The 24,674-nt window shown below is 46.0% G+C and overlaps 1 protein-coding gene and 1 long non-coding RNA gene across 4 annotated transcripts in view; one reads left to right on the forward strand and one right to left on the reverse strand.

The window, feature by feature from the left end:
- Nucleotides 1-24,674, forward strand: part of LOC311594194 — a 522,815-nt gene that overhangs the window by 159,408 nt on the left and 338,733 nt on the right. The window lies entirely within an intron of this gene.
- On the reverse strand, nt 1,808-21,891 carry AAR2 (AAR2 splicing factor). 3 transcript variants are annotated; one of them, XM_084775704.1, is made up of 5 exons: nt 21,797-21,890; nt 21,528-21,581; nt 17,616-18,416; nt 13,106-13,335; nt 1,808-3,196 (listed from the first exon to the last, which is right to left on the reverse strand). In XM_084775704.1, the coding sequence occupies exons 3-5, from the start codon at nt 18,370-18,372 to the stop codon at nt 3,029-3,031; spliced, it is 1,155 nt and encodes a 384-aa protein (XP_084631830.1). In that variant the 5' UTR covers nt 18,373-18,416; nt 21,528-21,581; nt 21,797-21,890; the 3' UTR covers nt 1,808-3,028. The 3 variants fall into 3 exon arrangements, with proteins under 3 accessions (XP_084631830.1, XP_084631831.1, XP_084631829.1); XM_084775703.1 differs by lacking the exon at nt 1,808-3,196 and adding an exon at nt 10,427-12,588 and having other exon boundaries at nt 21,797-21,891; XM_084775705.1 differs by lacking the exon at nt 21,528-21,581 and having other exon boundaries at nt 21,797-21,847.

Raw genomic sequence — 24,674 nt, forward strand, 5'->3', positions numbered from 1 at the left:
ATCCCTTAGACCATCATGGTGGTAAGAGAGAAAGTCAGTTCCTGAGAGCTGTTCTGACCTCCATACATATATATAAACACACACACACACACACGTAAGAGACAGAAGACATGCAAAGACCCAACAAAGTTCTGTATTTCTGCTTCAAACAAGAAACCTATTGTTTCATGCACCAGAAACACTGCCTTGTGTGAATGTAATTTTCCTCCCCCCGAAAAAAATTAAAAAAAAAAAATTTTTTTTTTTTTTTTTAGCAAGGGTTTCTCTGTGTAGCCCTGGCTGTCCTGGATTCACTTTGTAGACCAGGTTGGCCTCGAACTCACAGAGATCCACCTGCCTCTGCCTCCCAGGTGCTGGCACTACAGACATGCACCACCACAAATGGCTTTTTTTTTTTCCCCTTCTAAAATTTGTACAGTAACCCAAAGCCAACTTCTAATACCTGACAGAGGCTGGAAAATTTGTATCAGAACCTCCAAATCAAAGCTAACTCTCTTTTATATATGGTGACTTAAGCCCAAAAAAAGTTTGCCCAAGGTCACACAGCTGCTAGTCAACAAAGCCAAGGCCTGGACCTGAGGGCAAGGGGAGAGGGAAGGCTGCCTTACACATAAAAGGGCAGCGGAGGTAAATCATAGCTGGGAACACAGTGCAGAGTGGGCTTCTGTCCTCAATACTTACTACTGGGTGACCTGGGAAAATGATGCTCTCTGAGCTTGTTTTCATACCAGTCAAACGGGGACAACTGAAGATTAGACTTCGCTGCAGCACACCGCTGTGAGGACTGAGTGAGGTAATGGCACAGCATTTCTAAGCAGCAGCTCCTCTTGTTCAACCTGTTTTAAGCATATGTAGAGGGGCATCTAGGGAGACACAGAGACACTCGGGGAATGGTCTAACTTCAAGGTGCTGCCTTCACAATGACAGTGGGAGATACATTTTGTGCCAGAGGTGCTCCTGGCATCAAGTATGGTGTTACTGCTTAACAGTGTCTGTACCTCAAAACCCAAGCCCTTGAATCCTTGCAGAGTAAGACAGGAGCCTGCACCTCCACAAGTGTCCCACCACAAACACTGCCTCAAAGTACACACCGTGGGTGGTCCACATCTGACTCCCTGTGGATCCGCCTACGCTGGATATTGCACGTGAATGGAATGCTTGTTATTTGGTCTCCTTCCCTCAGCACACCGTTATTTCAATTTGTCAATGTGTGGTATGTTAGGTACGTTTGTGTGCAGGTTTGTGGAGGTCAGAGGTTGACACTGGATGGTTCCTATCACTTTGTGCTTTACTTTTGAGACAGGGTCTCTCACTGAACAAGCAGCTTACCAATTTCTGGCTGACCAGAAAGCCCCTGGGATCCTCCTGCCTCTGCAGCACTGGATTTATAGGTGTGCGCTGCTGGCCCTGGCTTTCTACCTGAGCTCAGGTGATCTGAAGCATTTTACCCACTGAGCCATCTCTCCAGCCCTGGACACAAGGTTTATCCATGCTGCAGCATGCATCAGAACTTCATTTCCTGGGATCTGCACTTTGAACACACTCCCCAGGTAGTTCTGGTGAGTGGGCTTTGTGGGAAAAAAGGAATAGCAATTTCCCACAAGGTGAAACTTCAGGTTAATACAGAACTACAGGGTGCTTCTCTCACTGGAAAGAGGCAAAGCTGGCTACCTGCCTTCTCCAGAGACTGCAGGGGGTGAGCAGGGTCTCCTGGGTGTGCTCTGCAGGTAGATATGCTGTCTATGGACAGCAGCTTGGCTACTTTGGAAACTGGGCAGATTAGCTGTAAGAGACTCACACAGGGGGATTAGTCCCAACTCAAAGACTTTAATGTACATTATGCTCTTGGAAAAACATCTCCAAGGAAACAAGAGGAACTGAAAGTCTTAAACAGCAGGACTCTCAATCAGAGACCTGCTGTGAGCTCAAGCGCAGAAGAGGATGGCACGGGACCCCAGGGTTTAGCAAACAGCCTGAGGTCAGGGTGGAGGGCCTGGGGCTCTTCTTGAGGCAGAACTCTGGCCACACAGTACAATGGGTGTGCCCGCAAGACTCCTAACCCAGAAACGTGACAGCACTGATGGGAAACCCAGAGGGCTGGGAGAATCAAGCTACCCGCTATCTCCATGGCTCTGAAGAAAAGGCCCAAACTTTAACAGGGCCTAAGAAGCAGGCTTGGGGAAAGAACTTTTCCTCTCATTGTTGATTTCCATGTTATCATGGTAACTTTAGTGAAAACTGGGGACATATGGGGGCTTCCATGTACCACCTCAGAGTGTGAAGCTTCAGAATGAAAGGGGATAGTACCAGTGGGGCCCCAAGACCAGGGGCTAATTCTGGGGTATCAACCACTGGGACTTCTAGGCAGAAGGGGGAGAAGAAACTAAAGCCAACCACTTGTCAGAGTCCAGGTACCATCTTCCCTGTCTCCCTTTCCCAGGCCAGGCTCCTGAGCATTTTCTAGCAACTAGGAGCAGGCAGGCACTCTGTACAAACCATATTCAACTTCAGACCTACGCTTAACTTAAAAATTCACTGACCTGGGCCTGGTGTGGTGGCGCACGCCTTTAATCCCAGCACTCAGGAGGCAGAGGCAGGTGGATCACAAGAGTTTGAGGCCAGCCTGGTCTACAAAGCCAGTCCAGGATAGCCAAGGCTACACAGAGAAACCCTGTCTTGAAAAGCCAAAACAAACAAACAAACAAATCACTGACATAACAGCAGACTCTGTAGGGAGCAGGTCTCTTCTGTCCTCTTTTACCAGCTCGCTCTTTTGGAGTTAAGGTTCACGTTCTCATTGTCAGAAGGGTTGCTGTGAGGGCAGGTTTCATCCGGACCACCTTTTTCTGAAATTCGCACGAGGGCCAGGGAAGCACAAACGGCCGTGTTTGCAGCAAAGGCGTGTATTTACTGTGCAGAGGGACCCAGGTTCATCTCTGCAGGACCTGACTGGATCACTGTGCTGGAGGCTCCCTGGGCAGATGACAGCTGTGTGGGAAGGGGTCTCCCATGGCTTGGGGACTTGCAGTTAGGCGGTCTCGATGCCCTCAGGGAGCTCCACAACCACTGGAGCACAGTCCTCCGGCTCTGAAGCAAAGTCCCACCGGAACTTCTTAGTCAGGTGGGCTTGGAACTTTTCTGCTTTCTTCCTCAGGGTGGCATCCACAGCAAGACTGCAGGCAGAAGAAAAGAAAACCTATAGAGAACAGAGGGTAAGTTACTCCTGAGAACAGAGGGCCAAGAAAGTGGTGGAAATTTCCTCCTGGTGTTCAGGTCTCTGGGGCAGTAGATCAGCTGCTGCTGGCACAGTTCCAGGACACCTGCTATGCAGCCTCCCCAAACTAACAGAAGACATTGGAACAAGACTGGAATGGAAAATTACCATGCTGGGCACAGATGCCTCATGGAAAGTAAGGCCAACAGAGTTACCACTGCAGCTCCACCCGGGGTGGGGTGGGGTGTTAAGATCTACTAGGCACCTGGGCAATAACACAGAAGGAAAGAGTTACACCAGGTGGGGTAAAGAAAAGGTTGGGGACACTGTAAGCCCTTGGATCCCATAAAGCCCTGGGCCCTCAGCCAACAAGGCTGAATTGCTGTTCTAATCTTCTATTCCTCTTAAAAGCTGTCTTTAATGTTCATTCTAAAAAACATTACCATTGTTTAAATTGTGGTAAAATAGATATAGCTACCATTTAAGCTATTGTTAAGTGATTAGCCAGTGGCGATACATGCATTCCTGTCCTGCAACCATTGCCAACACTCGGCTTTAGAAACTTCTCATCTTCTCCAACTGACACTGTACGTAGGAAACACCAACTCCCTCTCAGTGCATTCCTCCTGGCTTTTGGCAACACTCTTCTCCTTTCTGTCTCTATGAATCTGACCGGGCTAGGGACCTTGTGGAAGAGGAATCATAGAGTATCTGTCCTTTTGTGGCTAGCTTACTTCACATAGCATGTCTTAGAGTCCATCTGTGTTGTAGCAAACACCAGAATCTCTTTTCTCTTAAAAACTAAAGAGTAGGCCTTGACATGGCGGTGCTTACCTGTAATCCCAGCACTCAGAAGCCTGAGGCAGAAGAAATTCAAGCTCAAGGCCAGCCTTGATTACATAGTAAGACCCTGTCCCCTCTGCTCCCCTACCTCCAATTCATACACACACGCAGACAGGCATGTTTGTGCGATATATATGTCATATGATATACATATATATATATGTACATAAATGCATATATATTACACTTAAAAGGGTTTTCTATTTTTATTTATGTGTATGTTTGTGCCTCTATGTCTGAGTACACCTATACTTATGTAGGCGCCTGAAGAGGCTAGAAGGGGGTGTTGCATGTCCTGGAGCTAATTAGCTATAGGTGGCTGTGAGCTGTCTAACATGGATGCTGGGAACTGAACTCAGAGCCTTGATAATTAATTTGGTTTTCTTAAGATACTGTCTCAATACATACTTTAGAAAAGGCCTTGACTCTATTATGTGACCCATTCTGGCTCCTATTTTCAATTCTGCCTCAGTTTTGTTCCCAAGTGCTGGGACCATACCCTGCTTAATGGTTCAAAAACAATTCAGAAAAGATGTTTAAGAGTATTACAGCCTAGAAGGATCCAGAGGGTCCTAGAAGCCTACAAGTAGAACATTATGATAGGCAGATCTGGGCCCAGGGGTCCTACTCAAACTATGACACCAGCCAAAGACAATGCAGTAAACTTTAAACCCCTACCCAGATCTAGCCAATGGACAGAACATTCTCCACAGCCGAGTGGAGAGTGGGATATGACTTTCTCACATACTCTGATGCCTCACATTTGACCATGTCCCCTAGAGGGGGAGACCTGGTGGCACTCAGAGGAAGGACAGCAGGTTACCAAGAAGAGACTTGATACCCTATGAGCATATACAGGAGGAGGAAATCCCCCTCAGGAACAGTCATAGGGAAGGAAAATAAGGGGAAAATGGGAGGGAGGGAAGAATGGGAGGATACAAGGGATGGGATAACCATTGAGATGTAACAAGAATAAATTAATAATAATAATAATAATAATAATAAAAAAAGAGTATTACAGCTGGCACTGGTGGCACACATCTTTAATCCCAGCACTGAGGAAGCAGAGGCAGGTGGATTGTTGTGAGTTCGAGGCCAGCCTGGTCTAAAAAGCTAGTCCAGGACAGCCAAGGCTACACAGAGAAACCGTGTCTCGAAAAACCAAAAAAAAAAAAAAAAAAAAAAAAAAAAAGAATATTTAGTTGGGCCAGGTGCTGGTGGTGCACAAAGGCAGGCAGATCGTTTTGAGTTCCAGGACAGCAAGAGCTACAAAGAGAAACCCTGTCTCAAAAAACCAACCAATCAACAAACAAACAAACAAATAAGCAAAAAATCCCAAAAGAGTATTTAGTTGCCAAGCCAGGTGGCGCATACTTGTAATTCCAGCACTCAGGAGGCAGAGACAGGTGGATCTCTGTGAGTTCGAGGCCAGCCTGGTCTATAGAGAGTACAGGACAGCCAAGACTATACAGAGAAAGCCTATCTTGGAACAAGCCCCACACCCCCACACCCCCCCCCACCTCCGGAAAAAAAAATAGAATATATAGTTAGGCCTAGGGATACAGCTCAGCACCACAGTGCTTGCCTAGTGTTAATGAGGCCTTGGGTTCAATTTTCAGTGACCTTCCCTCTTGCAGGGGTTAGGGGGACATTTATTTAAGCAACAATTTATCCTGGTTCATTTGTTTTCCAAGTAATGCCATGCTTTCTTTAGAGAAGCCAGTAATCATCTAGTTACTTTACTCCCTAAGGTAAAATCAAGTAAAGACTTCTAACATCATAGAAAAAGGAATCTTAATTTTGGCTGATTAATCTCAGATAGTGTTTTTAAAAGACTTCCATTTGGCAAATAAATGCCAAAATGGGCCAGGAGAGATGGGTGGCACACACCTTTAATCCCAGCACTCAGGAGGCAGAGGCAAGTGGATCTGTAAGTTCAAGATCAGTCTGGGCTACATAGTAAGACCCTGTCTACAACAAACAAACAAAACAAAACAAAAAACCCCAAACTCAAATAAAATAAAAATAAAGCACCAACATTCTAATCATTAAGTCTATTATGAAGTTAAAGAAATAAAACACCTCCAGTCATAAACATGAAAGCTTTTAAGAAGCAGAGTCTGGTGACTACAGCACAGCCAAGCCACACTGAGAAAGTATCACAGAGGACAGCTGAGCCTGTCTTAGCCTAGTTTTTTGGCTAGGCCAGAAAAGAAACTTCCTTACATAACAACAACAGCCACCACCACCACCAAAGGCCTCCAGCGACTGACTTACCACTGTGGCTGAGGCAGTGTTACAGGCAGGCTACAGCACTGCAGTGATAAGCCGGAGAGGGAAAGGCACTGACATCACCTTTCTCTGTGCAGTCCTGAAGGCCCAGGACTTGTTATGTAGACCAGGCTGCCCTTGAACTCATAGGCTCTGCCTCTGCCTCGAGAGCTGTGCTGGCCTCATGCCTTCTTTAAATTTTTTTTCTAAAAATTACATTTATTTAATTTACATGTATACATAGCACGCACGTGGAGGTCAGAAGACGACTTGCAGGAGTCAATTTTCTCTTTCTACAGTGTGGGGTCCTGAGATCAAACTGAAGGTGGCAAGCACCTTTCTCTGTTGAGCGTTCTTGCCAGCCACGATCAGTTCAGAACATTTGTGCAGTTTCATCTGTAGCTATACTTATACATAGGAGCCCTCCTGCAATGGGCTTCAGATGGAAGCCTCAGCCTTGCCACCCCTTGTTCTGTGAGTGTGAACAAAAACATAAGGCCTATACCATCTATATGATGGAGCTGTATACCCAACTTCTTGCATTATGTTAAGGGCTAAATGAGACGGTGTATATTGAGCATATAAAAGCCACTGTCAACGGCAGGAGAAAGTAAATAAATTTATCTATTAGAAATGTTTGTGATATAAGCTAGAAAGATGTTCAGTGGTTCAGACCACTGGCTGCTCTTCCAGAGGACCTGGGTGTGGTTCCCAGCATCTACATGGCGGCTCACAGCAGTCCCTAACTCCAGTTCCAGAGAATCTGACGCACTCTTCTGGTTGCCAAGGGCACTAGGCATGCCAGTGGTGCAGAAACATACATGCAGGCAAAACACTCATACACAATTTTTTTTTTAGTTTATGATAAAAAACATTATAGACATCCAGGTGTGGTGGTGCATCTTTAATCTCAGCACTCAGAGATCTCTGTGAGTTCGAGGCCAGCCTGATCTACAAAGTGAGTCCAGGATAGCCAGGACTACACAGAGAAACCCTGTCTCGGAGGAAAAAAAACCAAAAAACAAAAACGTTATAGACATTATTGGGACCAGGGATGTAGCTCAGATGGTTCTGTCCTCACAAGGACAGAGTCCTGGGTTCCACATTGCTGGCACATGGTGGCACATGCGAGTAAACCCAGCACTTGGAAGGTAGAGGCAGGAGGGTCAGAAGTTAAAGACCATGTACATCTACATAGTGAGTCTGAGGCTAGCATGAGATACAGAAGATCCCGCCCATCTCAAAAATAAGACAAAACAAAAACAAACAAACCCCAAAACAATCTAGAGATGTAAATGTTAGAATGGCATCCAAAATAGTACTCAAGCATGATGCTTTCACGGAATGTACCTACAGCTGTAACAAAACAACAAGACCTCTGAAAGCCACGGGTTACGCGACTATATGCCTAAATACTATGCAACCAACAGTTAGAATTCTTATTTTGTACATAACTCCTTCCAACACACTATTAATTCCAGATTATCTTTTCATTGACTTTAAGAAAATTATGATGAGTTGAGTTACTTTAAATGAAAGAAAAACACTTTTTAAAAACAAATCATTTTTATTCAAGCTATATCCAAGAGATTTGTAAAAGCCAGAGGCATTTATTCAATGGGAAAGCTGGAGGGAAAAAAAATACCCAGTGGCTGAGGCCATTATAGGGCTGACTTAATTTATGCTGATGTGGCTCTCTTTAATGTCGTTAAGTGCTTACACACACAAACACCAGCCCCTCTCCATCGAGAGTAGACATTTATGCTCCTAAGCAAGGACGCCAGCTCCACTTGACTAGCTGGGGAGAGAGCAGGCAGCAAATGAGTACAGGCAGCAGGAAGCTTTTAAGGTGTGATTCATTCAGTCACAAACCCCCCAAGCCAGTGCCTCTGTGTGTGGAGGGGGATGATTCGCACTGCTAAAACAGCAACATTAAAAAATGTTTTTAAAAGCCTGGCGTGGTGGCACATACCTTTAATCCCAGCACTCAGGAGGCAGAGGCAGGCAGACTGCTGTGAGTTCGAGGCCAGCCTGGTCTACAAAGCGAGTCTAGGACAGACAGCCAAGGCTACACAAAGAAACCTTGTCTCAAAAAAAAAAATTTTTTTTTAGAAAAAGTTTTGTAACATCCTAGTCTACACTGTGCCTTTTGAAATATTAATACCCCTCACATAAAGCTATTCTGAAACCCTTCAAATATTAATCCAAGTCAGCATCCACCATTCTCTCTTTGATGTATCAAATGCCTTTTGTCACACTTCACTGTTTGTCTGTTTGTTTTCTGAGATAGGGTTTCTCTCCTGGCTGTCCTGGAACCCGCTCTGCAGACCAGGCTGGCCTCGAACTCAGAGATCTGCCTGCCTCTGCCTCCCAAGTGCTGGGATTAAAGGCATATTGTACCATCACCCTGCTCAGACTTTACTGTGTGTGTTTGTGTGTGTGTATACACATACATATATATACATAAACATACACATACATACAAATATATATATACATATATATGCACTGCCAAAGGAATTATAAATGTTTGCATGTAAACAAACAAACAAGCAGAAACACAGGTCAAATCTTTTTTAACGTATGAGTGTTCTATCTGCAGTACACCTGCAGGCCAAAAGAGGGCAGCAGATCACATTATAGATGGTTGTGAGCCACCATGTGGTTTCTGGAATTGAACTCAGGACCTCAGGAAGAACAGACAGTGCTCTTAACCACTGAGCCATCTCTCCAGCCCCACACAGGTCAAATCTTAGGTGTTGACTTGGTGTTGAAGATAACCAGTAAGTGGGGGCTGGAGAGATGGCTCAGCGGTTAAGAGCACTGATTGCTCTTCCAAAGGAGCTTGAGCTGGGTTCAATTCCCAGCACCCACATGGCCACTCACAACTGTCTATAACTCCAAGATCTGACACCCTCACACAGACAAATACACCCAGGCAAAATATCAATGCACATAAAATAAGAATAAATAAATCATTTTAAAAAAAAGAAAGAAAGAAAGAAAAGAAAAGAACCAATAAGGAAAAAAAAAAATGAAGGTTTACGCTCTGTGGGGAATGTTGTATTAACTTCAAGAAGCACAACTCTTATAGAATTCTGTGGCAAGTACAGAGCAGGCCAAGGGTCCTAGAAGGAGGCAGAGATAAGGGAGGCCTCACAGAGAGAGAGAGAGTGTGGGCAAGGACATGGCAGGCTGAGGAGAATCAGGTTCAGTCTAGAAGGCATGAAATATGGATGTAAGGTTTTGGTTATATGAGGTTCTAAAAAACATGCTTACAGTTGATTCTGCTTTGAACATTTTCAAATATGCTAAGAGAGAAGCTCAAACTCAAATGACGTGCTTTTTACAACTAAAACAAAAGAAGATAGGATGGTCTTAATGTGTGTAGTTCCTGTTGCTTGGACTGACAGAATAGAATCACTTGCATCCAGGAGTTCAAAGCTAGTGTCAGAAACAAAGCAAGATCCCATTTCAAAAGAAAAGGGGGGGGGGGGATGAAGCAGCATGCCTGTCTGAGAGCTTGCTGTGAGCAGACCACTGACACTGCCTTGGTAGGAGGAGACAGCCAACACGGAGCCTCGGGGCCAGGGCTGGCACACATCCCTAGGCAGTAGGGGAGCCAGCCACAGAGAAATAGGACCAGAGCCTCGTTCTGGAGCAACAGAGGCAGCAGTGTGGGAAGCCAATGGTTTAACAAGGTCATCATGGAGGCTGATAAACTCTGATGCAGTCGAGGGAGACCCAAAAGCCTGGGCTACCGTAACGGCACGGGGGCAGGTCTGTTTGCTGTAACACCAGTATCAGGAATTCTTTAGTTAATTCATCTGTCTACTTCCTGCGGTCAGCGACTCTGACGCTCTTGTTCAATTATATCCCCACTTCTAGAACAACATCTTATTTACAGCAGGTGCTCAGTCAGGACTCTTAAATCAACGAACCCTGAGGACAAGGACCCTAGCTGAGTCCTATTTGTATTCCTCAACAACTGCAGTGGAATGCTGGGCAGAAAGAATGCTCAATAACATTTACTGGTATGCTTTTTTAAAGGCAAATGTCCTGATCATTTTCAAATAATGACATCAGCTGACAGCTCAGTGTGGGACCCTGGCTGGGTTTTATTATAAACTGGGTATGTTTGGCACACACTTTTAATCGCAGGACTTGGGAGGTGAACAATGGAGGATCTGAAATTCAAGGTCATCCTTTGCTACAAATGGAGTTTGAGGCCAACTGGAACTAGAGAACTTGTCTAAGAAAAAAAAAAAAACTCAAACAAACCAAATGACATTAAGTTTCTTGTCCCAAGAATTTCTCAAACCCTCAGAGCTGCACAGCCCACATGGGCATCAGGCAATCCAGCTGGGCCCCTGTTATTTCGCAAATCGCTGCTGCAGCACGATGGCCTTCCTGTGCTTGTGTGACAGCATGCACTCACACCATGAGGGCAGTACCTCACTGTCCCATACACTGCATCACTCCTCATGGCTGCGGACACCAATGGGACAAGTTAGCAGCTGATGACTCCTCACACTGCCTGGCAGCCCTGTGATGCTGTGAGGAGGGTCCCGACAGAGGAGGAATGGAGATTTAACATGTCTGCTCTACAAAGAACAACAAAGGGCAGTTTAACTCTTCTGAAGTAGAACGTGCCAGGCTTACACCATCATTTGAGAGATACATCACCGCAGTCTGCACAAGTCCTCCAAATGTCAGTTTCCAGGCAACTGCCTGCTGCCTAACTACAGAGATGCTTCCAATAGCATGGTGGCTTTGGGGGAGTGCTCTGTACCTCAGAGAGACAACAATAGCAGGATTTTTTTAGGGTGGGTGTGGCAAGAATCCATGCTGTATTCTATACTAATTTTTTCCACTGCTGAGGACTGAACCTGGGGCTTTGAAACCATCAGACAACCACTCTACCAGGTCTGGTTTTTAATCTGAAAAGTGAGATGATCTGGTCTGTCCACTAGGGCTCCTGGGGAACCCACATGTGATGGTTTATCTCAGTGCCAACCAGATAGGATCTAGAATCATCTGGGAGAAGAGTCCTGGCATGCCTGTTTGATCTGGTGGTCAGTCTAGTCAAGGTTAACTGAGGCTCTAGGCTAGGATCCTGGACTGTATGGAGAGAAGCAAGTGAGTTAAAACAGGCATTCACCGCTCTCTGCTTCTGAGGTGTTGCGTGCCACGTGAGCTGCCGCCTCAACTCCCTGCTGCTGGGCTACCCTATAACTTCAAAAACAAAACAAAGCTATTCTCCTTTAAGTTGATTTTACCAGGTTATCTTATCACAGTAACAGAAAAAGAAACTTAGACACTATATAACACAATAAATATGGCCTCTGCTATGCAACGGCATTAATAAATACTAGTTTCTTCCATGGGTGGGAATGAGAGGTAAGTGAGGTGCCATGTTGCATGGGAACAGGCTTTATGGGGCATCACACACAGGGAGAGGAAGTACATGGCTGCCACAGAAGCCATGGACTCAGACAACTAACCGCTTCTGCCTCTGCTCTACTTGAGAAAGTTCTAAGATGTGAGTGACAGAGGGTGTCCCAAGCACACACAGGAAACTAGTCTGCATGCCAAGGGAGGAAATAGTACAGGATGAAGATTCTAAGTTGTTTGAAGCTCTTTCCCTAATTACCACTCATAATGAAATTTTAATTGCCAAGTTAAAAGCAAATTTTACTGTTTCTGTCAGAGAATCTCTGTAGAAACTGGCACATTTTGTTTGAGCAGGAAATCAAAGTTGCTTTGATGCTTAAATGAGATCTAAGGAGTTGCAGATGTTTCTTTGGGAATAGCGAGCTTCCAAACTCTGCCTCACTCGGCTGCAACAACTCACAGCTTCAGCAAGGAAGAGGAGCTGGTGCTCTGGCTTAGCTGTGGCTCATGCCTCTCGGCTCACACCTCGGAAGCTCCTTAGCTTGGCCTGCTGAGGGGTTCCTAGCTCCCTGGGCATTGCCTGGGAAAGGACTGACGGAGCAGCAGTCGGGTCCTCAACAGCAGGCCTCTAGGTCTTGAGCTCCGAGCTTCCCGAACTGTGAGTTAAATAACCCTCTGCTGGGGCTGCAAGACGGCTCATCATTTAAAACGCTTGCTACACAAGCATGACAACTTGAGTTCAATCCTCTAAATTTAAGAAATAAAAATAAAATAACAAATCTCTTCATTTCAAAGTAGCCTGCCTCAGATATTTCATCATCATCATCATCATCATCATCATCATCATCATCATCATCATAATACACCTGATAATACAGTTAGGTAGCCCAAAGTAGTGGAGAGAATATAAATTCTAAGTACTCAGTGCTAGACCTTCTGGGGGTGACATGAGGAGAGGTGGCACAGAGAGGGCCCCTGGATAGAGGCACTTACAACACAGTAAAGATAGAGAGAACCAGGCCGGGCATGGTGGTACACACCTTTAATCCCAGCACTCAGGAGGCAGAGGCAGAGAGAATCACTGTGAGTTCGAGGCCAGTCTGGTCTATAAAGCAAGTCCAGGACAGCCAGGGCTACACAGAGAAACCTTGTCTTGAAGCACCCTCCTACCCCCCACCTCACCCCCGACCCCCGCAAAAAAAAGAAAAAAAAAAACAAAACCAAACCATAGAGAACCAGGAAACCTTTCAAGGTTAGGAGCCGCCCTCAAGAAATACTAGGCTCATGGAAAAACAGCAAGAAAGAAAAAGGTGACGCTCCCAAGGGTGCTCTTGCATGGGTACCTTCCTGCTCAACCCCATGTGCACCAGCCAGACTGCTCACCTGTAAGGTGCTGGTGAGGAAGTTGTCCTGGGAGACGATGTCCACAAAGAAGTCGGCAGGGATCTCACCAAGCTGGTGGTACAGGATGGAGATGAGGCTGACGTACAGGGCATGGTGCTTCATCATGGTGGCTTCTGAGCGACACAGCAGGTTCAGGAGCCGCTTCCAGTGCTCAAATGCCTCATACACATTGCCCAGCAGGAAACACACAAAGGCAAACTGGAGTTCACCTATGAGGTACAGAGGAGAGCTAAGACCCTCACAGCATGGAGTACCAGCTGACACTTCCCAACACAATTTACAATGCCATCACTTACACTAGCCCTCAGCAATGGGGAGCCTTGTACCCTTGTCACTCCAATAGAACTTAGAATGAGATTCTGCATCCAACAAGTACTCAGTCAATATTTGCTGAACTGCTGTGGATTCAAACCATGGGACAGGCACTACACTGTGGCTAGGTATTTACTCAAAAATGGGCCCCAAGAGAAGAGGTAGTAAAATGCCATGCCTAGCATTTTAGGAGGTGGACCTTAAACCTCCCCATCAGAACAACCAGATCTCACTAAAAGCAAAATTGTTCCAGGGCTAGAGAGGTGGCTCCAGGGTTGAGCCACCAGGCTGCTCTTCCAGAGGACCCAAGTTCAGTTCCTAGCACCCACGGCAGGCAGCTTACAAGCACCTATGACTCCAGTTGCAGGAGATCAGACATCCTGTTCTGTCTCTGTGTACAACACTGTACTCACACACACACACACTTAAAAATAATAAAGTAAATCCTAAAAAAAAAAAAAAGGAGTAAAGCTGCCACTTGTCAACTCAAAGAGATTTCAGTTAAGCAGAGATGATGGAGTCATAACTTGTAAAAACAAGATCAAAGAACAGTATTTTACAATCAACTCTTAACATTTATGTGCATGGTCTCCTCTTAGTGGCTGCTATTCTAAATTTCCCAGATAACATGACTCATCTAAGACCTCACCCAATTCCTCTAGGTCATCAGGGAAGGCAGCATTTTCCTCACTTCAAGATGAGGTCAAGGGCATGCCCAGATTGTATAACTAATGTTTTGAATAATAGAAGTTAAAGCTGTAACAGATTTGGTGCTGGGTAAGAGCACTTTGACAGTCTCTCACAGCAGGAAATTCCTAAGTTCTTAGTCCAGGGCTAGCTAACCAGTCAGTTTAGCTTTATTTATTTAATCAACAGGCTCTGATGTCATCTCTGAGCAGCCTAGTGGCTAAGGGGATGGGCTTTGGAGCCAAACTGCCTGGACTCAAATCTTAGCTCTACCACCTAGCAGCAGTGTGACCTAAGGCAAGTTACTTAACCTATTTATGCTTTTATTTCCTTATTTGAGAGTTATACTGGAGAGTAAATTACTTACTACAGTGCATGTTAAACATTTAGAATAATATGGGATACAAAGCAGCATTCAAAATGCCAGTTCCCACTCCCACTCTCCAACTGATGCCTGTCTGCACAAAGACTTAGCGTGGAAGCCACTGCACGTGTGCAGGCAACGGGGGCTCTGCCTGGCAGATAGACTACAACTGAGCTAAGTGTAGTGGTCCAACTATAATCCTAGCACTCAGGAGGTGGGAGGCAGGGGAGTCACTACCACTGCAAGTTCCAGGCCATCCAGGGTTACGAAGCAAGATCCTGACTCTAAATAAAAGGACACATTCACACTGACTCGCAGGACACATTCTCTATGGCTTCAAAGGTGGCCAAAAACTTAAGCTATGTATGTATGTGCCATAAAAGAATGAATCAGTAGCTGGGCGTGGTGGCGCACGCCTTTAATCCCAGCACTCGGGAGGCAGAGGCAGGTGGATCGCTGTGAGTTCGAGGCCAGCCTGGTCTACAAAGTGAGTCCAGGACAGCCAAGGCTACACAGAGAAACCCTGTCTCAAAAAAAAAAAAAAAAAAAATGAATCAGTAAACACGCATAATGACTTGCTACTTTGTTTGGCTTTACCTGGTGAAACTATAAGATTAATATTAGCTTATTCTGTTGTATTCATAACATCAATTTACTGTTATCAATTTGGAGAGGCATATTAAGAAGGGGTCTCACTAGCCAAAGGCTGGCCTGGAACTTTCCTTTTTTTCTTTCTTTCTTTCTTTTTTTCAAGACAGGGTTTCTCTGTGTAGCCTTGGCTGTCCTAGACTCACTTTGTAGACCAGGCTGGCCTCGAACTCACATCGATCCGCCTGCCTCTGCCTCCCGAGTGCTGGGATTAAAGGCGTGCGCCACCATGCCTGGTGCCTGGAACTTTTCTATACAGCAGAGCATTAATATAAATTTGTGAGTTTCTGATCGTGTCTAAAATTTAAACTATGACATCAGAAATTATTTCAGGGAGTTGTTATATAGATTCAAACTTGTCCTATAACAAACTTTTCCCTAAAACATATTTATCATTTATTGATTGATTTGAAAACAAGGTTCTGGCTGGCCGGCAACTCACTATGCAGGCCAGGCTGGCCTCAAGCGTATTGAGATCCACTTGTCTCTACCTCCCCAGTTCTGGGAATTCAAGATATGCACAACCATGCCTGGCTTAAGATGTATTTTGAATATTGAAATATTTAAGAGATAGAAAGCAAGATTCCCAATTATGTTTAAGCAAGAAATCGGGGATTACTCATATAGCATACTATGTTCTGCATTAAGATGCACTCATTAAAATGTCTGCTGTCTCATCAGTTCAGCCAAGGATGTAACAAAGGCCTATAACCAAACTTCTCACCAATCTCCAATAGGAAACTAGGTAAATGCTCGGGACAGTTTACAGACAAAAGGACAAGTGCTAAAAGCCTGACAGGGGCTGGGGAGATACTCAGTGAAGCGCTTGTCTCACAAGCACATGGACCAGTCAGGTCCCAGAACCGGAATTTAAAAAGCTGGAGTGGTGGTGCATAGTGGTGCACATGCTTACACTCCTAGCACTGGGGAGGCAGAGGCAGGAAGACGCCGGGGTCTACTGGCCAGCCAGCCTGGTCTACTTGGTGAGTTCAAGGTCAATGAGAGTCACTGTCTCAAGAGAAAAAGGTTAGCAGCACTGAAGGAACAATACCCAAGGGGCTGACCTTTGGCCTCCGTATGTGGCACATGCACAAACACACAGGAATAGCATGCCAAATGTTTGTTGTCATTAGTATTCAGAAATAGAAATAGAAATAAGATGCCATTTTTCCAATCATCTGAGTGCTGTCAAAGGTGAAGAGCAGCCTCCCACCACCTGGTGAGGAGGCAAAGCTGGCAACGCCCACAACCCAACCCTAACCCTGGGCGCGGCCACACCTAGGGAGCTTGTCAGGCTCTATTTATAACAGGAAAATAGAAGCATCTAAGGAGTGCCCACTGAGAGCTAGAGCCTTAGCTCTGGGCACTAAACAGCCACTGAAACAGGTGAGCAGTGACAAGGACGTGCAGATAGTACACCACAAAACACTGTTCTTTAATCTTGTCTCTATAAAAACTAGACACAACTGAGTTGTAAAAGACTGGAATATAAAAGACAACTGAAATATCAAAATACCAGGAGGGGCTAGAGAGACGGAGCAGAGGTTAAGAACACTAACTGTTCTTCCAAAGGTCTTGAGTTCAATCCCCAGCAACCACATGGTGGCTCACAATCATCTATACAGAAATCTGGTGCCTTCTTCTGGAGGACAGGGGCACATGCTGATGAAACACTGTATACTTAATAAATAAATAAGTCTTTTTAAAAAATACACAGGAAAAGGAGAAAAGAAAGGAAAAAGTACACTTAACTGTCAAAATGGTTATTTCTAGGTAGAAGACTTAGAATACATTTTATGTTTGTTTTTGTTCTATGCTAAGTACATATTATTGTAAATTAAGAGTGCAGGCAACGCTGGGTGTGGTGGTGCCTTTAATCCCAGCACTGTGAAGGCAGAGGCAGGTGGATCACTGTAAATTCAAGGCCAGCCTGGTCTACAAAGCAAGTCCAGGACAGCCAAGACTACACAGAGAAACCCTGTCTTGAAAAAAAAAAAAAAAAAAGTACTGCAAGCAGCAATAAAACTGTAATGATTAAAATAAAAATAAAAGTCCTGGTCTAAGGCATGAAGAGAGAAACCTTTTAAGAACTCAAAAACAAACTGAGGCATCAGATAGGGCTTCTAGGAACAGGCAGACCCGGGCTAGCAAGCAGAAGCCATGAGCTCTGACCTCAAGGCCACCACTGTTATTCAAATCCTCTCTCTAGAGGGCTAGGCTACGTCAGCGGCTACCACACATGGGATTGTGGACTCAGGCTCATCTGAGGTGCTCAAGTCAACAGTCAAACTGTTGGAGCTCTGTCACAGATCTCTTGAACTTAAAATCGTTAGGTTAAACGTGAAGACACACATGGATGTCTAATGACTGCTAAGGAGCCTACCCCGAGCCTCCTTTAAGAACACTGGACTGATACCCACGAGACTGATACCTAAACTCCCCACTAGCACCCTTCCTGACGGCTCAGCTCCTTCTTACCAAGCACATCCTGGGGGTTGCCAGGGAACTGCTTGCTGAGCACAGTCTCCAGGGCATAGCTCAAGTCCATGCTGTGCCTCGTGATCTCGGCCGGTGTGGCGCCTGCTGGGAACATCTGAGTGGGCAACTCCGAGAAGCGGATCTCGGTCCCAGCCCTGGGCTTCATCTCCGGCAGTCTGGCTAAGCCCTCTTGGTAGCTTTTGCACTCAGTGCCACAGAGGGGCAGGTTCTGCTGCAGCCTGTCCTTGGTGTGCTTCATGGGAAGCACGGGCAGCACATCCGAGAAGGCGCAGATCTGCCGGCTCTCGGGCTGCAGCTTCTCCACGGTGGCCTCACTGATGAAGCTGGTGAGTGAGATCCATTTCTTGAGCGTAGCATATGGGTAAGGTCCCAGGAACTGGTCTAGCTCTGGAAGATTGGCTCTCATAGCATCTACTTCAGCCTCCGGAGCTGGAGACAAGTCCACCTCCTCCTGAACCGTGTTCCAGCGCAGGACTGTCAGCCCCCGCTGCTTCAGGCTAAGGAAGAAGCCCATCCGGGGGCCCACCGCCCTGGGATTGGCCTTGTCCGCAGAGCTGTAGTGGAGGAAGTGGATGCCAGGGGGGATCATCTTCACACCCCGGAACTTGGGCCCCACCTCCCAGGAGTTGTAGTCAATGCCAAACTCTGTCCCCTTGGGCATGTTCAGAATGATCACAGTGGCTCCTTCAAAGAAGAGTTGCTTAGCTAACTCGGGATCCATCTGCATGGAAGCCATGGGGCCAGTGGTGAGGAACCAGAAGCAGGACTCTTTCTTGTCTCCTAGAGCAGCAGAAAAGAGACTCAGCTGATCAGACCATGGTACAAGGCTACTTCATTTCTTATACATGCTCTTTATGTCATGTATTGAATTAGATCCTGGCAGAATTAACTCCCTTAATCCCCATGGCAACCCTGCAGCTGTCTAACAGATGAGGAAAATGAGGATCAAGGAGATACGAGGGTTTTTTAAGGAGCAAGAGTCTTCACTCCGCCACCACAGAGGCACCATTTAAAGAGAGGTGATAGTGCTCAAGGTCACACAGTGTCAACTGAAACCTGCCTGCTGGTATTGCACACTCAGAAATCTCTCCCTTAACAGAAGGTGAGAATGGAAAAAGCACATGTGGCTCATTTTAAACTAGACCTATGCAAAAACCATCTTTTTTTGTTTGTTTGTTTTGTTTTTTGGTTTGGTTTGGTTTTTCGAGACAAGGTCTCTCTATGTAGCCTTGACTGTCCTGGAGTCACTTTGTAGTCCAGGCTGGCCTCGAACTCACAGTGATCCGCCTGCCTCTGCCTCCCACGTGCTGGGATTACAGGCGTGCACCACCACGCCCGGCTGCAAAAACCATCTTAACCTACAATTCTACCTTAAACCTGCTGCAGGAGAGTACCATAAGATCTGCCAAAGATGGCCAAGTCAAATCTGTTACCTAATTTCCCATGAGCATCTAAAACTAACAAAAGGTTGGAGAAGTGGAGAGCTTTTCAAACTTCCCTTCTTTTACTCCTCAAAAACCTAGTTGAAAATGAGGGAAAATAAAGGACTAATCTCCTTGTTTGAAAATAAGCTAGCAGGGTAGAGAGGTACCCACCTGTATTCCCAACCCTTGGGGGATGAAGGCAGAAGAATCAGGAATTCAAGACCACCCTTGATTGCTATAGACCGTCTCAGAAATCACAAAATAAAACAAAACAGCGGGTGGGAATATGGTTCCTTCAGTACAGTACTTATCTAATTAACACAAATGATCCTTAGAGCCACAAGTAAAAAAAAAATCTGTGGGAGGTAGAGGCAAGTGGGTCAGATACATAGAGACTTTGAGGCCATCCTGGAATACATACACAAGACACTGTCTTAAAAACAAACAAACTTTAGGGGCCAGCTTGGTCTACAAAATGAGTCCAGGACAGCCAAGATAAAATAGAGAAACCCTGTCTCAAAAAACCAAAAAAAAAAAGAAAGAAAGAAAAACAAAACAAAACAAAACAACAACAACAACAAAAAACCAAACAAGCAAACAACCAACCACAAAACAAACACACCTAAAGTCCAGGGAACAAACAACTTCCCAGAGTCACAAAGAATCCAGAGGAGATTGACATGTCAGGCCTGCACTAAGTATTTGAGGAGGAGCTTAGATTCTTTGTTTAGTCCTAATTTAAATTCCCTATAAGGTTAATTTGATTTAAAACAAACAAACAAACAAACAAACAACGGGGGTGGGGTGGGGGGGATGTTAAGGGGGGGATTGTCAAACGCTCACTGAGTAAAGGCACTTGCCTTGTAAGCCTGACCACCTCACTTTGATGGCCAGAACCCATATAAAGGTGGAAGGAGGGAAGAAAATGCACAAGGCTGTCTTACCCTCACATGCTTGCCACAGCGTAGGACCCACTGCCCCATCATGGACTCACACACACACACAGTATTAACAACAACTCTGTAGCAGCACTGCCTCAGCAGTATTTTTAAGAATGGTTTCAACACGAACCAATCAACTATTTCACCTTTTACTCAAGAACTATGTCATTACTAATTCGTGTGACAAACACTCAGATTACCTGCACTACACAGGATCTTTCCTGGGCTGCCAAACAAAGATCGACAGAGTCAGACTACTGACTAGCAGGTGTTTGTATTTTACACAGAGGTACAAAACATGACCTCAAAATTCACAATCAAAAAAATCAAGTGCTCATTTCTGTTTACTCCTTCGTTTAAAATAAACAATACAAGCCGAGCATAGTGGTCATGCCTTTAATCCCAACATTTGGAAGGCCAGAGGCAGGCAGATCTCTGTGAGTTCGAGGGCAGGCTGGGCTACAAAGCAAGTTCCAAGACAGCCAGGGCTACACAGAGAAGTCCTGTCTCGAAAAGCAAGCAAGCAAACAAACAAACAAACATAAAGTTAATCTGAAATAACGAAAAAAGGCATACAGAAGCCAGAAGAGGGTGTTGAATTCCCTGAAGCTGGAGTTAAGAGATGAGTGACAGAGCCGGGCATGGTGGCGCATGCCTTTAATCCCAGCACTCGGGAGGCAGAGGCAGGCGGATCCCTGTGAGTTCAAGGCCAGCCTGGTCTACAAAGCAGTCCAGGACAGCCAAGGCTACACAGAGAGACCCTGTCTTGAAAAAAAAAAAAAAAAAAAAGAGATGGGTGACAGAATTGGGCCCAGCTCCTCTGCAAGAGCATCAAGTCTCTTAACCAGGAAGTCATCTCTCCAGCACCAACAACAGAATTTTTAAGCTAAGTAGGTATGGTTCTGTGAAGCTCTGTGCTTGCGGGGATACGTGGTCCCGGCCTGGAAATCTTGTAACTGTAGTTCAGTCAAAAAAGCCTAAAACTTACACATGGGATGCCGTCTTCACAGCCCTGCACTACAGAAGGCACCACCTGCCTAGATCGGAGAACACTTGTTCCTCAATGTGCTCGCTCTCTGGCTTCTCCTGTGGCTTGGGGTGGCGGGGGCGGGGGGGGGGGGGGGGAAGGAACGACGTAAAAATCTTACTATGCCCAGAAAACACCGCAAGAATTAACCTTGGCAATTTTTCAGCTTGTTTAATACCAACCCCAAGGTCTGCTGCAGCCACACTGGCTTCTTTGTGATCCTCAAACAGGAGAAAAATCTACCCACAGCACTTTGTCATTTAGTTTTGTTATTTGTTTGTTTGTTTGTTTTTAATCTTAGTAAAGGCTCCGTGACTCGGGGCTAAGTCAAGGGTTGCTCTTGTCGTTCCATTCTAGTGACGGGTGTGTGACTTTGTGTAGTTGACTGAGGCCGATCATGCCCAAGACTTGAGTCCTAGGTCCCTAGCACATACGCGATGCTCAAAATGTTAACTTAATATACATTTGAATAAAGCCAGGAAGCCGGTGGGTGACTTACCGGAAGCCACGCAGAACCAGATCGAGTGAGTTTAAGCTCTCTGGTCCCCAAGATCTACAGTTAAAGAAAAAAAAAAAAAAGTTACTTCGCAGGGCTCAGAAAGCCTGGCCACCGTGTCCCTGGTGACAGGTTCTCAGGGGGAAAGGCCTCCTGACACAGCAGTTACGAATCCGGACTCTGCCGGCGCGCTTCTGAGCGGAGAAGCGAGGTGGCCAGACGACACATAACGAAACCAGAGGACTGTAGAGGAAGCAAGAGCCGACACTCACCGAACCGCCTCACGCTCGCGCTCCGTGGAAACGGGACGGAAGTTTGGCTGCTTTTGCGCCGGATAGGTGCTACGGGAAAAGTGGTCCGGCGGAGCCCCTTCCCCGGGGGCAGGAAAAATGGTCCGTGTTTTCAGGTTCCTCTCCATAAAGCACTGCATTTTCTTCTCAATGTTTCATTTGACCGTCTGAATTGTGGAATAGCAACTTTAATTAAACTATGTACTTTATATCCCTTTCCAGAAACATACTCACCAGCTACAGTCCTTTGGTCTCCTGCAGACACAGGCACCAAAGCATGGTCCACAGTTAGACAGGGTTCAGTCATGGTTGGTCCTCTTTAGACACATTACTATGCCAACCACAGCGTCAAAGGTTCCCTGTTACCACCCAATCCCAGTTTCTAGAAACATTCATCCCTAGGCAGAGTTCCAGAAGCCAAGCCTGTTGCCTGAAGAGAGAACCAGTCCCTTTAACAGGCACCACAGCAGCTTCTCTGGCAGCGATCACCAGCATCTTGCAGGCCTAACAAAATACAGAAGTCAACTTACAAATGCTCGCTGAGAGAGAAAACCTGCCTGTCTTTTTCTCCACTATTTCCCTGGAAGCTAGCACATAGTCGTCATAGATATACCGTGTATTGAATAACCACTAACGAAATGGTACAGAAAATGACTATCTGTGGGCTAGCCTTGTGCTAGGTGGTTCTGTAAGTTAGAATTCCACCAAGAACCAGAGCCACCAAAATATATATGTCACGCATTGCAAAGGCTTGCCTTATGCGGTGGTGAGGGTTAGCTAAACACCACCAAAAGCTGTAGAGCAGGCCGCTTGAACACTACTTCTAATTTTTACACTGACCACCGCCAGTGTGTGACCCTGCTCTAATCTTGTACTGCCAACTTTACACGCCCGATTTTCTACTCTGTTGTAATCTTGTTCAATCTTTGAAGACAGGATTTTTTGTTTGTTTGTTTTTGTTTTTGTTTTTGTTTTTCAAGACAGGGTTTCTCTATGTAGCCTTGGCTGTTCTGGACTCGCTTTTTAGACCAGGCTGACCTCGAACTCACAGCGATCCTCCTGCCTCTGCCTCCCGAGTGCTGGGATTACAGGTGTGCGTCATCGCACTGGCTAGGATTTTGTTGTTGTTGGTTGGTTGGTTGGTTGGTTTGGAGTTTTTGTTTTTGTTTTTTGGTTTTTCGAGAAAGGGTCTCTCTGTGTAGCCTTGGCTGTCCTGGACTCACTTTGTAGATCAGGCTGGCCTCGAACTCGCAAAGATACGCCTGTTTCTGAAGACAGGATTCTTAAAGGCCTTCAATCTCTTCTTCAGGTGAGTTTGCCAAGACCAGTTGGATCTAAGCTGGCTGACAGAGCAGAAGAGAAATAACCTCTAACTTCATTCTCATCCATCTGTCTTTTTGGTGGCCCACCTCCAGCACTATGACAGCTGTGAGCTGAAAGGAGCCATAAAAGCAGTGCCTAAATTCCTGGGAAACCCCTGCCATTCCCAGAGAGGTCACGAGTCCCTCCGCTCCCTTTACTGGGCTCATTTCTTTTGCACTCTACCTGCAGCTCTCTAGCCCCAGTTGGTCAAGGGGTTGATCTGAGTTTATCTTCCATGTCTGTTACCCAAAACTAAATTCTCCCTTGCTGCTAGATGTGTCCTTAGTCTTCTCATTGATGCCACAATTGTCAGAGAAAATCGACCCAGCATGGGGATAAAAATGTTCATTGGTATTTTCCGTCTACAGAAAGAGAACACTGAGGCTCACAGAGGGACTACAAACCCAGAGGGTAGAGAAATGGGGTGCAAACCATGGTCTAGCTGGAGTTCTGGTCGCTGTGCTGGTGTTCCTTGTCTGCCATCTTCCCCAGTGACAGCTGAACACATCAATCCATCCCACTCACAGTTTCCCAGTTCATCTCCTAGGGGCTTGCAGTCTAGGCTAGATGATGCAGTCCTGGTTAATCACACGGGGTTGGCTGCCACAAGGTTAGCCAAAGGCACCGCTCACCATCAGGCATACGAATCTCAACACGCCCTGTCCTTTCCGGTTGCCTGGGGAAGCAGCTCAGCTTCCTCCCTCCTCTCTCCACTCCCATCTAAGGAGCTGGGCTCTATGGGGTGATGCGAGCTTCCTGTTTTAGGTGGCTTCCCCATCTTTTTAGAGACTCGGGCCATTTAGCACGGGGACATGAAAGTTGTAGGATATAGAGATGGTGGCCAGGAAATCCAACTTTGTGAGCCCTGTTCATCCAAATTACAATTTCTCGCCTTCGGCACCATTAGTAGTTGGGGGCAGGTAATTCTTGGTGGCAGACAGTTGTTCTGTGCATTGGAGGAAGTTTAGCTGCACGCATAAGGCTCCAATCTCTAGAACACTGGTCACCCGTGACACAAAATGTTTCTAGAAATTGCTTCCTCGCCCTTTCCAGCTCAAGCGGAGAAAAGCCTTGATGGAGAACTCTCCCAGTTACTCCCCAGAAGCAGAAAGACTAGTCCTACTGGTCCAGGGGTGGAGTCCCGGTGTTTGTAAGCTAATAGGACCCTAAAAGCAAATGTTCGTTGAGAGAAACCTACAAGGAAAATTCTGGAAAATGTTCACAAAGCTCCTTGCAGCAATTGTGTGGCGAGGACAGAGTTCCTTTCACTGCAGAGCCTCTGTGTCAGTTAATGAGCTGGCTTTACACAGAAAGGCGGTTCACACATGGTAGTTGAAATGGCAGGGAAACAGTCAGAATGTTAAGTGTTAAAAAGCATTTAGGGGGCTGGAGAGATGGCTCAGCAGTTAAGAGCACCGACTGCTCTTCCAAAGGTCCTGAGTTCAATTCCCAGCAACCACATGGTGGCTCACAACCATCTATAATGAGATCTGGTGCC

This window comes from Acomys minous (assembly GCF_964271855.1).
Source record: "Acomys minous genome assembly, chromosome: 3".
Lineage (NCBI taxonomy): Eukaryota > Metazoa > Chordata > Mammalia > Rodentia > Muridae > Acomys > Acomys minous.

Coding starts and splice junctions, on each gene's coding strand:
- AAR2 (XM_084775703.1), bottom strand. CDS start 18,372: ATGGCTTCCATGCAGATGGATCCCGAGTTAGCTAAGCAACTCTTCTTT. Junction 13,336..17,615: donor CAACCCCCAGGATGTGCTTG/GTAAGAAGGAGC, acceptor TGTACCTCATAG/GTGAACTCCAGTTTGCCTTT. Junction 12,589..13,105: donor TCCTCACCAGCACCTTACAG/GTGAGCAGTCTG, acceptor CTGTATTATCAG/GTGTATTATGATGATGATGA.